At 38.0% G+C, this 14,318-nt stretch overlaps 1 protein-coding gene across 8 annotated transcripts in view; it reads right to left on the reverse strand.

Moving 5' to 3' along the window:
* Positions 1 to 14,318, reverse strand: part of Lpar1 (lysophosphatidic acid receptor 1) — a 128,700-nt gene that overhangs the window by 46,373 nt on the left and 68,009 nt on the right. For 7 of the 8 annotated variants that reach the window (XM_010639314.3, XM_010639315.2, XM_010639317.3 and 4 more), the window contains exons 3-4: positions 8,628 to 8,783; positions 7,836 to 8,427 (exon numbers count right to left, since the gene is read on the reverse strand). In XM_010639314.3, coding sequence (XP_010637616.1) covers positions 7,836 to 8,427; positions 8,628 to 8,783 — 748 coding nt within the window. Of the gene's footprint in view, positions 1 to 7,835; positions 8,580 to 8,627; positions 8,784 to 14,318 lie in introns of those variants that run through there. The other variant, XM_010639328.1, reaches the window with a different exon arrangement.

A 14,318-nucleotide genomic window follows, 5' to 3' on the forward strand; every position in this document is an offset into this window, starting at 1 on the left:
TCCAATCTGAAAAGAAATGATGTTTTTCATTTAGCCATTCAACAAGTTTCAAGAGCTTGCTATGCACTGAACCTGTTCTGGTTGCTGAGAAAATATGATGTGCCACGATGAAATGTCCATAGGAATTCTCCAAAAAGAGTCATGTAGTGGCAGTGGAAGTTTAGAAAGAGTTAAATATGTTTCTTCTTAGGTGCACGGGGTTGAACCTAGACTAAAGGGTTCCGAGGTGGTCACACTGAAGGTGGAACCAGCTTGAGAAGAGCAACACAGTCTCATGATCCCACCTACCTGCCAAGTTTTCCAAATATTCCAGACATCACCCCTCATTGCTGATCAACAAGAAAGAGAAGAGGGCCTTTCTGGGCTGATAGCTGCACTTTAAGTATTGAAGATCCATTGGAAAAAGCTGATGATTTCCTAGTAGATATTGACTTCTAAAATTCATTTTAATTGTTGACACTGTAACTATCTCTGGGAAGTTAAAAGATAAAATTGCCATTTCTGTGATGTTTGTTAAAAGGAATTTTCATATCTAGAGTTGAAGCTCAACCAACAAGGAATAGGTAAGGGTGTAGCACAGATGCATGGGAAGGGGATCTGGGAGTAGGGGGAGACAGGAGGAAGAAAGAGGGGAAGGGAAGATAAAAACAATCAAGATGTAATATGTGTATTACCATTTTCCAACACAAAAACATACTAATGGAAAAAGGGAAAAATAAAAAACTTTTAGAATTGTATGTTTAAAAAAGCAAAGGTCATTCAGAATAAAATTTACATCACACTATTAGAGCTGGCTGCTAAAACACTCTGGTACTTTTATATTGTATCACAGAACGAAGGGCGTTAATTTTATAAACAGTGAATTTGGTGTGTCTGTAGGTATAAATGTGTGTCTGCAAAAGGAAAAGGAAAACAGGGAGAGATGTTCATGTGGAAAGAACCCAACAATATAGACAACACTTATTTCCACTTAGTGAGAGTTCTCCGTGAGACACTGAATTCTGTATTCTACATGAATCAGTTCATCTAATGGCCATAACCACTTGATGAAAATGCCCTACTGTCTTCATTTTGTTAATTCTGAAACTGAGGCTCAGAGAAGCTAAGCCATTTCTTCAGGGTTATATAGCTAGAAAGTGAGGGGCACACATTCAAACCAGCCTGTTTTATTCTAAATCTGAGCTCTTGACAGCAATAGTGATTCTCAGTCATCATCACAATCAAGGCATCTTTGCATCATTCGTTCACTGAAATGACAGGACAAATAACTCTGCAACGTTAGAGTCTCAGCTAGACAAGTCTGAATCACTCTCGGCAGATCTAAAATAAGAAAGAGCTCCACATCCTGGCTTCTCTGCCCATGCCTGAAAAGGAACTTTGTTAAATTTGTGTGTGTGTGTGTGTGTGTGTGTGTGTGTGTTTGGAGGGTTTTGTTTCTGTTTAAAAGTTTCTTCTGAGTAAAAATATTTGAATAGACATGAGCAACAAAAGGGTATAAAGAGCTGGCATTTGAAAGCTGTTTTCTCTCTTGACCTGCGCTCAGGGTTTGGGGTCTGGGCAGCACTGTGGAACAGCTTCAGGGTGTCTCTCCTGACACCACCCACAGTACCAAACAATCGAGGCTCTCATGAAGGTTTGCTCAGGTTTTTCCTTAAAGAGTCCCTCACAGAGATGCCACTGGGGCCTGGGCAGACTTGGGGTAGCTGTAATTCCTTTTCAGAGCAACAGGATGTGTAGTTTGGTCACCTGTGGCCAGGGAATAAGGGACTCTGTGTCCACTCCCTTCCCCTAGTAGCAAGACCAACCGGCTTGCCTACCCTTTCTGCCACGCAGCTCTCCATAGAAAAGTAACTCCCCAGTGTTCACTTCTTTGAGATAATCCTTCATAAATGCACCCTTCCCATGGGAAATAGTGTATCTAAAAGTAAATTAGAGAAGGTGACACACACTACTCTTACAGAAAGGAATAATTGTCTTTTGATTTTGTTCCAGTCTTGTTTTTAAATTTCCCCCAAGAAATTACCTATATGGTGATCTACAATTGTTTTTGTCCTTAGAGTTTTATTTATAGGATAATAAAAAGAATCCTACATAATCTTAGAAATCAAATTGCCCAACAACATACTACAGATGAAGGCACAGAAAAATAAATGAGAAAGTAATTTGTCCAGAATCACTCAGATAATGCCAGAGTGAAGTAAGTTACTCTCAGAGTTGAGAACACACACACACACACACACACACACACTCTCTCTCTCTCTCTCTCTCTCTCTCTCTCTTTCTCTCTCTATAAAGTACAAACTTAATAGGAAAAAAAGATGAATAAACATAATAAACATGCTGCTATTAAAAAGGTGATATGTTACATAATATAAGAACACACACACACACACACACACACACTCTCTCTCTCTCTCTCTCTCTCTCTCTCTCTTTCTCTCTCTATAAAGTACAAACTTAATAGGAAAAAAAGATGAATAAACATAATAAACATGCTGCTATTAAAAAGGTGATATGTTACATAATATGTGCAAAAACCACATAATACAAGCAATTCGGTCTCAGATATATTTGTTGAAGCTTCATTACAGAAATTACCAGTTGGTTATAATGAGGCCAAATTCAAGGCAATGTTATGGGAGCCAGTTACCTTTATAGCCACAATGTTTACACCTAGTCTTGGCTAGCCACATAAAGACATGTTGATCCTCACAAGAAAGAAAATGAGGACGAGTGTGGATGGCACTGAGTCAGGTGGAGGCATGAGTGGAACAAAAACAGCACCTCCATGGAAGGCAGGAAGCCTGGATCCTTGTTTGGGTCCTGAACTAACTCAAAACTAAATTTTTCAATTAACTTGGGTGCTTCAGTCTCTCTGTTTCTAAGATGAAGGACCTCGTCAAAGTGATTTTTCAGAGGACCCCTTAGCACTCTGAAATTCTGAATCTGGATAGACACTTGCCTTTAAAAAACTGTTCATGGGCCGGGGATTTAGCTCAGTGGTTCTGCTGCCTGCCTCGCAAGCACAAGGGCCTGAGTTTGATCCCTGGTACCAAAAAAATAAAAACTCTTCATTACCACGGAAGAAGCCCAGTGTTGAACTTTGCGTTGAAAAAGCCAAAAGAGAACCTACAAGGAACCTAGATAAATTATCTATCAACAGGAAGCAGAAACAGTAGCAGGAAGCAGGAAGATGACCATATCTTCCAGGCTGCCCTGAACAGTCCCGGATTTATGGCTACTGTGCTAGAACCCCAACCAGTTAGTGTCTGTTTCATTGCTGAAAGCATCTCAGTTTGTGTGATTAACTGTATGATTCCCCTACCTACAAGGAATTGATGTTCATTTATCTTGGAGATCCCTTTAGCATCTCCTGTCTCTATAGGCTGAAACTCATACTCCTTGGTATGCTAGGAAAACTTAGACACTCCAGTCAAAACTCCATCCGGCAGACCTATTATGTGCAAATCACACCTGACTACTTTCAGTTTCTCAAAGGTAATAACGATTGTTCATGCTATCACCTACCTTCTCCTCCACCCATGTTACAGAATGACAAACTTTTCCATATTCATCAAGAATCCACTTTAGGAAACCCTTCCTTCCTTCTGTTCCACTCAGGGTCACACATCTACTAGCACATGGACCCTATTGCTTTGTAGCACTTCTTGATCTCCTCTACTACAACATAAGCTCTATTAAGAATTTTCCTTATCTTTTTTATCTTCCAGCACATAATTGGCACTCAACGACATGTCTGATGAACTAAACTGAAAAGGGAAGTATAAGAGGGTCAGTGTCCTGTGATAGAAGGGCATCCGAAACATTCCTAGAGTTGAATTCCAGGTCTGCCTCTTTCAAAAAGAATGATTTTTGACAAGTGACTTAACCCTGTCTTAACCTGGAAGCTACATACACAAAATGGGATGAAAATGCAGCTTTCCTTGGTGGTAGGTACAAACAACACTCAAAAAGTAATGCCTACTGTTGACTTGGATACAGACTATATAGGTAAAAAGGCTCATTTGGATTCAGCAGTGATCATTTCCAGAGCAGATAGATCAAACAAGAAAAACGGTGTCTCCTTCTTCCCCAAACAGAAAAGGCCTACCTGGATTTAATTTACTTTATGTCCCTCCCAGGGCTCAGATGCAAAAATCTCCATACTTTTATCATGATTTTCTCTTCCCAAATTCTGGTTTCTCTCTTCTCAAATTATCCCCAGCAGGTATCATCACAAATAATAGTACCAAAAAGGAAAGGACTTACAATTACAGACAGCTGTGGTCAAATAAGGATGACTATCTGGACTGCCACAGTTGCAACCAAGGAACAGGCTCCAAAGGAATTCTTGGTAAAATGTCAAACAGGGAGAAGTCAAGTTTGAGGAGGGGTTACATGACCGCGCTGAGACAACAAATGAGTCAACCACACCTTGAACAAGCAGCTACTGGTGCCCATCACCACACAATGGAAAAGCACAGAGGAAATGAGAGTCCCAAGTGGCATCAGAAACAAAGAAAGGAATGTTGCCTTAAAGCTTTCTTTGCCCATGGATACAAAGCACACACAGAGTTGGGCTGTATCAGTGGGTATTAGTAGTACAATGCTTCGACTTAATAGCACACTGCTGTTCAGACTTTACTACAAATACCACATGAACCGGTAGTTGTTTTTATTCTAAAGAAGCAGTACAGCATGGAGGTGAAAAATACATTGTTTCTAGAACCCAAGTGCCAGAGTTTGAATCCTATCTCCTAAACCTACTAGCTCTATGGCCATGGAGAAGTTAGCTAATCTCTCTGTACCTCAGTTTTCACCCCCTGGAAAATAAGGACAAGAAATCAATAACAATACCTATTGAGGGTTGTTATTTGCAAATACTGATTTGTAAGGTAGGATTTTGCTGGCCACATGATTAACGCTGCATAAATGTTTGACAAAAATAATTATCAAGATCCCATACTTGCTCAAAAGCGGCACATCTACATGTTGGTACCATAAATCTCAAAGGGACTTTTATTTTTAAGTTGAGTCCTAGGAATTCAATTTTGCACCAACCAAAACTTCTCTTGACCATGAATACTGAAAGGTTCAAAGACTAGAGGTTATTCCGACATAGTTACAGTGAAATTGAAGAATTTACATACAGCTAATCAGCCCTAGATTTATTAAAACATATATTACTGACCACTCAAATTAGCCAGTCATTGTCCAAGACATATATTTTGGCTAGAAGACAGAGAATATAATACAAGTATAGCTAGATATGGCTCCCACACAGCTGAAAAAAGAGCCATTCACCCTAGTGAATTCACCATCGCTTTCTCTGGTTTTCAGCTTTGAAGGCTCAGAAACTTGGTTTTGTTACCACATTCATTCATTCATTCATTCGTCCATTCATTCATTCAACAGTTACTTATCAAACAGCTCCTTTGTGCCAGGTAGCTGGATAGACTATGAAGAGAAAATAGACCCCACAGCCTTTGCCATCCCAGCCTGACAATCTGGCAGAGAAGATGGATATCAGATTTCGAAAAATAACGTGCACAAACCAAAGTATAAACAAAAAGTAGCAAACCATCAGTAATCAGATTTACAACGAAATGAGATGCAGGTAGATCTGAATTCTCATTTCTTCACAGGGATAGTCACAATTCAAGAAGAGGAGTCCATTTTTTCTTAATAGCACTGGCATCACCTTGATAAGCACTGACTGTTTAGGACTGTGGGTTCTCTATTCTGACCTTCCCAACACCCTTCCTCCAATATCCCACCTGTCCTCCCATTCTTGATGCTTTTCTCAAAAAGGCTATGGTCCATTTATTTAGTCTCTGCTTCCTCTATTACAGTCACTTTCCCTCTTTGCCTCATCAAATTTCTGTACCTATCACCCTGATGCGAGTTTTTCATATTCTAAAACTTTTCCCATTTTGCAGCTATAAAAATAATGTTATCAATTCCAGGAGAAGTTAACAACATTCAGTCTTTATGGATTCTGCTCTCTTCAATCTCAGAAGGCAACAATATTTCTGTTATATTCAAGTTTGGAATTCATGAAATTTAGGAGCTGGGGAAGAGGTATTTAGGACAGATGCACACTAGAACTATAGCCTTTTAAAACCTTAAAATAATTATCTCAACTTACTAAAAAAGCCTCAAAGAGACACAAAAGTTAATTTCACCTGAATCAGTAAGAATATTGTAGAACAGGATATACTACATATTACATAAAGTTCAAAACTAAACCATGAACTTGCTAGACTCATAGTCCAAATTTAGCCATTGTTTGCTGGTGGTTAGCCATCGTTTGCTGGACCTATATAAGCAGCACTTAATGCAATGACAGAAAAAGCATATGCATATGAGAAATATCAATTAACATTTAGACCACCAGCAAATAAACCTTTGAGTCAATGTAGAAGTAAAATGTCTCATGTCATGTAATTTTATACAAAAATAGTGTCTATGGTAAACTGTGTTTCACCCATATCACAGAAAATTTATCCCTGTGGCACCAGGATACTTAAAGTCTTTTTGATAATTATTCTACAGGGAAACTATTCTTGTACTTCCAATCAGCTCCCCAATATGTGATGTCAGTCTGTCATCTAAGGTAATGGGATGTCTAATGGGACTATTACCTAAATGTTCCATAGTTAGGGGTCTCATTGAGCCAAAAATTCCAGGGACTACCTCTCATTCTTTCAGGTGCACAGGGAGGTCAGAGTCAGTGTAGCTAGAGATGATCTCCATGATAATTCACTCAAATCAAAACAGAATGGGATCAGTGCTCCAACCAGAATGAGAATTTATTTGATGAGAATCAGAGCTCTGCCTCCTTCCAGTGACTAAAATGAATGAAATTCCCAGTGTTTCAGAGCAGTCACATGATCCAAGGCTACATTACTTCAATACTGCTTTACACAGAGCAAAGAAAAGTATAGGAACTTTCCATTGAATTTCTATAGGAAAAGATGAAACAATAAAAGTTTTGTTTGCTCTGTTTATCTGTTTCATGGTGTTGGATCAACCCCGGGGTCTCACACAGGCTAGGAAGGTCCTCAACCATTGAGCTATGTCCCCAACCCTTAAAAGTTGTTTTGACAGACTTCTTTGTTTAAAAAAAAAATCAAACATTAATCCAAAATTTAAAATAACAGATTGTCAATACACTAATTTATAGTAAGATGAGGTTTGAACTCTTCTTTCTGTAAGATCAACCCATCACTACTACATAACCAGGGAACTAACAAATTTTCATGAAGATTACTATCACAAAATATTATTGTTTCCAATCTTTGTTTAGTAAATCTATACAAAACCTTGATAAACTTGGCTATAATATAATAACAATTATAGAATCTGAAGGATAACTTAGTAGAAATAGGCTAATAAAAAGAACTATATATGAAAGCATATTCATATTATAAAAAGTACTTTTTATCTGAAAATCTGAACTATAGAGATCACACACAAAAGTTACACTATTTAGGCTCTAAGGAAACCTTTCAAAAGCTAGATGAAATTGAGTGGCTAGTGCTTCTAGTATGTATTTCTATACCAGATAGCCAAACTCTTCAATGACATGTTTCATATCATCATTATATTATAGAACTGAGATTAATATTTTGCTCATTCTGCAATTATAGGATGACTGGCAAGCTTTGCCATAGATATTTAATATAAAGGTGCCTCATCCCCTCATAATTCCTGCATATACAACTGTAAAATATACATATTCATATTGTTGTTCACCACTACCATAGACTAATGTAGTTTATATTAAGACATTGGGAATCCATACAGTAAATTATAGGCAAAATAGAACTTACCAAGCACAATGACCACAGTCTTCAGAAGACTCATCATGGTATCCCGATTCCGCCGGGGTCCAGAACTATGCCGAGACATTCTCATAGTCCTCTGGCGAACATAGCCAAAGATGTGAGCATAAAGAACCACCATTACCACAAAGGTCACCAAGTTGAAAATGGCCCAGAAGACTAAGTAAGAGTCACTATAGAGGGGTGCCATGTTGGAACAATTCTCAATGTCACAAATACAATTCCAGCCCACACTGGGTATAGCACCCATGACAATGGCCATGGTCCAGATGACCACAATGACTACCACCACCCGCCGGTTGCTCATCCGTGTGTGCAGCTGCATGCGGAAAACCGTAATATGCCTCTCAATTGCAATAGCCAGTAAGTTGGCCACAGATGCCGTCAGGCTAGTGTCAATGAGGCCCTGACGAAGAAGCCATGTGCTAACAGTCAGTCTCCGAGTATTGGGTCCTGTGTTGAACATTAGGTAGAAGTAAGCCAACCCAGCAAAAAAGTCTGCAGCAGCCAGGTTAGCCATTAAGTAATAAATAGGAAAATGAAAGCGACGATTGACGTAGATAGCCACCATGACCAAAAGGTTGGCCAACATGATGAAGATACAGACAGTGATTCCAAGTCCCATCACCAGCTTGCTGACTGTGTTCCATTCTGTAGCAAGATACTTTCCACTTCGGTTATAAAAGAAGGCGATGGACTCATTATAAAAGCACTGTGGTTCATTCATGGCTGTGAACTAAAAAAGAAAGGAAGAAAGTGATAAAAAAATATATATATAATGTTGGCCAACATGATGAAGATACAGACAGTGATTCCAAGTCCCATCACCAGCTTGCTGACTGTGTTCCATTCTGTAGCAAGATACTTTCCACTTCGGTTATAAAAGAAGGCGATGGACTCATTATAAAAGCACTGTGGTTCATTCATGGCTGTGAACTAAAAAAGAAAGGAAGAAAGTGATAAAAAAATATATATATAATATATATATAAAAACCCACACAAATACAAATGTAAAGATGTACAGATTATGACAAGACTTCTCTGGTAGAGACAGCCAAAGAAACAAAAGTAAAACCTTTGAAAATCTGATTCTGCAAAACATTCTGTGATTATACTGAAACCCTAAGGCTTCTCACAGTCCTCAAGATTAAAGACAGTTGGAGTTAAATAAATGACAAGGTCTCTAGCTGGTGGTTGCATGTCACTGAAGTCTACTAGAAAAGCCACATGGCCCAGAAATGTTGCTTAAAATAAATGAGACAGACAAAATTTGGAGAACATTGCAATTGGACTATTTACCATAGGGAAGTCTATTTTGACCTGTTACTTGGGGAATCTGTAAACACAGGTGGTTTACAGATAGGGTCACATTGCTGTATTATTCTGCATTTCTATTCTCACGTTGTATGTTCCATCAGTGACCAACATTTGGTGATGCAGGATCCCACAAGGACCATCAGTCTCAGCATTTCAGGGAGGTCATTATCCATCAAAGGTTCTTTGGCCAAAGCCAGCATCTGATGCTCAACATTCCTGTGGTCAGCAGAGCCTACCCCCACAGATCCTCAGCCCCAGAATAGCACTCATCAACACTTGAGGAGATTTTTTTTTCTTTTGGGAGAAACTAATGTAACCTCCAAACAGCAGTTGATACTTGACACTGCTCTACAAGAAGTGAAATATATTTAGGTTATATGAAGTATGTCGAATTTGAAGTGAAAATGCTTTACAATATGTTTGCTTATTTCCTAACATCAATGATTAGAATATATTTGCTTGTTATTTATATTCACTTGAAGCCAAAAGGGATCGAGGCAGTTTTAAATAGAATAATATAGTCAATAAGGCTACTAAAGCAAAATTAAGATAGGCACAGTAGCACACACATGTAAACCCAGATCCAAGCACTCAGGGAAGCTGAGGAAGGAAGATCTCAAATTTGAGTCCCACCAGAGCAACTTAGTGAGATGCTATCTAAAAATAAAGGAGGATAGGGGATGGGGGCTGAGGATGCAGTTCAGTGGTAGAACACCTCTGTATTTGATACCCAGTACTGAAAAAAAAGCAGCAAAATTAGAATACAAAAATACAAACTACAACAGAAAAAAAAGTTTTAAAAATTACATACTGCATAGAATAAATCTCTCTACCTGAAGCCTTAAGTTTGAGAGATTTACATATTTCTTAAATATTTCACATTCTATCTTTCTTTAAATCATGGTTTCTAATAAGTTGCTCAGAAAATAAGACAGCTTTTAACCACTATTTGTGATCATAGTCTGCTGACTTTCCATGGACTGCACATAAATGTTTACCAACCACTAACCATCACAAAAACAGTGTAAAACCCTCGATAACTATTTATGGCTTTATTTTTTTTTCATTAAAGGGATTATATTCCAGGGGAAGAGTAAAGATCTTGTTCAATACCCCTGGGTGTCTCACATACTATTCACAGTGCTTCACCCATTAGAAGTCAGAGAACTTGGCTTGCAAAGTTCCAGTCCACCTTGAGTCTTGCCATTACTCTAGAGTAATTTATCTAATTTTCTTCCCTTTTATTTTCTTGACCTCGTCTCCGAAGACTTTCTATTCCATTATAACCCAGGTGCCCAAACACACAGGCCCACCCTGAAATTTGTAACCACCCAGAAACGTCTCCCTTTGGAAATACTTGAAACATTCTAGTTGCTTGTTATAATTTCTTCAATTTTTTTCAGCGATTCCCAGTACTTTGAAGACATCTATATCCTCAACTCTTCTAGCTTTTCCCAGTAGAATATCCTCCCCATCTTCCCCTTTCCTTTTCTTCTAGCTTAGATTTTATAATTCATTTTAACCTCTTTATTGCTTACATAGACTTTTCTTAAAAATATTAGGGTCAGATGTCAGAAATTTTTCTAGTTTTAACAATAGTTATGGAGTGTGTATTTCATATGTAACATCTCCAGCAGAGTAAGAGACAGCACTCCATAATCACACACATTCATTTGTGAAGCAAAACATGTGAAAATATATACCACTTTGATAAGGGAAAGCTATCAGTTCATCAATTCATTCAGAGTTTTGGCACCAAATGAAATAGGATAAACCTTCAGCCTTCAGAGTTGCTTAAATTTTGGAGCTTTTAAATAAAGGAACACAGGGTTTTTCTTTTCATTTCTTTGCCTCACTCTACTGCCAAAGCAATGGTCTTGGTTGAATCCAGTTTGTTGTTAATTCCATGCATACTAAGGCTTTCTAGAGAGCTTAGAGAAAATTCTCATATCTGCAGATTGGTCCCACTATAAACTCATGATAACTCTCCTCAAGTGGAACTTTGATGCCAATTTGGTTTTCTCCCTAATTATTAATCTATATTCTGCACAGTGATTATTTTTAACTTATCTACCATTCTCCACCTTTTAGGCCCCCTTCTCTCATCTTTCTATCAGCAGCTAGCAAACAGAGGAAAACAGAGATCATCAGATTGGAATTCCCTCTTTTTTTCCTCCCACTTAAAAGAAAAATTATGGGCTCACTAATCCCTTTCTATTCTTTCATTGCTTCTTTTTTATTATTAATTTATTGGCACACTGTAGGTATACAATATGATGACATTCATCATTGGGAGTTTGTACCTTTATATGATATATCTTGGCTCTTATTTTTCCCCATTCCTCTGCCCTCCCTTCAACCCCTCCACCCGGCCCTATTTACAAAGACTTTGTTTCCATTTTTTCCCCTTTTTTTCATATTTATTCCTTTCCCTTCTTTCCTTTCCTCTACCTTTCTCATTTTCCCTTCCCCTTTGGTCTGAAAAGTTGTGCTCTCTGCCACCCAACTATTCTGAATTCTTCCCTTCCTACAATTTCAAGAACCTTTTTACTATTTGCTTCCTTTCTCTACTATCTTCAGTTTCTTCCCTTTTTTATCTTTTCCTTTTCCATTCCTTTCTACCCCCACCATTTTCCCTCTCCCTCCAATGCCACACTTTATCAATATTAAAGATTAAGTCTCTGCCATCTTTAAAAAGAGGGGAAAGTTCCCCAATAGTCTCATGCTATCCTTCTTGCCTGTCAGTGTTGATTCCTTTCCTCCTCCATAGCCAAATCTTCTCTAATGTCTATCTCCCTCTAATTTCTCATAGTATTGCTTCTACTCCCATCCACCTATCAAATTCACTTCTAGTCAACTTCTTGAGATCTGTTATGATTTGTATGTAGATGTCCCCCCAAAGCCTCGTATGCTCCTAGGTGGGCTTTTCAGAGCTGGCTGGACTTAGGGCATGTGATACTGGAATTAAAGGTGTGTGGTACTAAATCAGTGCACTGATTGGAATTAGCATAGTTCCATAGCTATAACGGAAGCCCCACCATGGGTGTGGGTGCTACCAATCAACAGATTTATAGCTTGGTTGGAATATAAAGAGAGAGAAGGAATGTGAGCCATTTCTGCTTCTTGCTGCTTTTGCTGCCTTCTGCCTGCCCTTCCATAAAGTATTTTTCTTCTGTAATGATTCTGTGCTCTGCCACTCTGACTTGGAACCAGCTGACTATAGACTGAAAGCTAGAAAATGTGAGCCAAAATAAGCCTTTCTTCCTTGACTGGTGGGTACCAGGTATTTTGTCTTAGGAACAAGAAAAGTATCTAAATATCTAACTGACCTATCTACTTTATTTCATTCTTGTAGTCATAGCTATTACTGCTGCGCTGGCTTCCTAAGTGCTTCTTCTACTCAGCTCTAATCTCTTCTCTAGTGATATTTCTAAAAGAGAAAATTAAGCCATCTATTTTCCTACCAAAAGCACTTCAATGGTTTACAAATGTGCTAAGCTCTCCGACTATCTTGTCAGGACTTACCTGCCTCAGCTCAAGCTATTGATGACTTCAAACTCTGCTTCTACTCTTTTAACATGCTGTGCTCCCTCATCTCCAATTCAGTGTCAGAGACAACAGTGGTTTCCTGCATCAGAATCACCTAAGGAGTTTATAAAACACAGATTGCTGACCATACCCCAAGAGTTTCTGATACAGCAGATCTGAGGTGGGGCTCCAGATAATGCCAATCCTGGTGGTTCAAGCACCACAGTTTGAGTGCTTCAAGTGTCCCCAATTTCTTAGTGAAATGTTGTTCCTCCTAGCCACGCTCCTCAAACATTCTTAAGTGTGGGCAGTGTTTCCTACCAGATCCATACAGCACCCCTACAATGACACATAATATACTGTATAGTGTTTGCTTTATTATCTGTTCATTCTTCTCAGCTGTGCTAAAAAAATGACCAAAGTGGAAATTTTAGCTTTTTTATTCATTGTTGTATAGCAACAGCTATCAGATGGAGTCGATGGTTAAATAAATGTTGGTTGTACTGATAAATTAATTCCAAAAATTTTTACAATTTACAAGTTTCCCTTCTTCAAATGATATACAGAAATTACAATATATATACAGAAATTGTATATATATATATATATATGGAAAGAATGCTCTTTCCATTAGGCTGTGTCACCATTTGTCTTCTCTGGGCAAAGAATTTTTAAGATCAAATATGAAGCATACATTTCATAGCTTTCCAATTTCAAAACACCAATTAACAATAAAGTCAAACAGGATATGTGCAACTCTTTATAATTTTCTAGATAGAAAGTCATGGTTCTCCTATTTATGTAAACTTATATGGTTAAACAAGCTTATATGGTTAAAAAAGTTAAACTTGGGGCCAGGGATTTAGCTCAGCGGTTCGGAGGCCTGCCTTGCAAGTGCAAGGACCCGAGTTCAATCCCCCCCGATACCAAAACAAAAAACAAAAAAAAAACCAGTTAAACTTAACTTCTTTAAGCTCCAATTTGCTAAGATAAATAAAGCTAACAGTTTTTCTCTCTAATGGAATCATAAGTATTGAGTTGACAACCAGCATATAATTGTTTTATTCCATTCCTTCTCTCTCAGAAATTGAGTGGTGCTACAATAAAAAATAATTATTTTTAATGATAAAATATGAACTTTTTGAAATTCGGGTGTAAATAGAATTCCTAAGGACAGGACCCACACAATCATAATCTCTAATATGTAGAGAAAATACCTGAGATTCATAAATTCCATAGCCAGCTATACTGATGTTCTCACACAGGACAATAAAGAACAGTGTCAGACATGTCCAAAACATAAAGCCCATTATCTACATTTCTACCCTAAATAAATACTTCTAAAGGTAAGTTCTGAGAGAAAAGGGGAAAAAAAAAGCATGCACACATACACACACATACAAAACTACTAGCAATACTCTTTAAAACTCATAAGACATAAAATTGCTTTCAGGTAGTTACAAAACTTAAAGCAGGGGAGTTTCAAGTTCAAACCCAGCCGGGGCAACTTAGTAAAATCCTGTCTCAAACTACAAAAAAAAAAAAGCTGGAGGTGTAGCTCCATGTAAAGATCCTGAGTTCAATCCCTAGTACCACATAAAAAAAAAAAAAAAAAAAAAAAAAAAA

Source organism: Fukomys damarensis, unplaced genomic scaffold (assembly GCF_012274545.1).
Source record: "Fukomys damarensis isolate Sample0158 unplaced genomic scaffold, DMR_v1.0_HiC HiC_scaffold_36, whole genome shotgun sequence".
NCBI classification, from domain to species: Eukaryota; Metazoa; Chordata; class Mammalia; order Rodentia; family Bathyergidae; genus Fukomys; species Fukomys damarensis.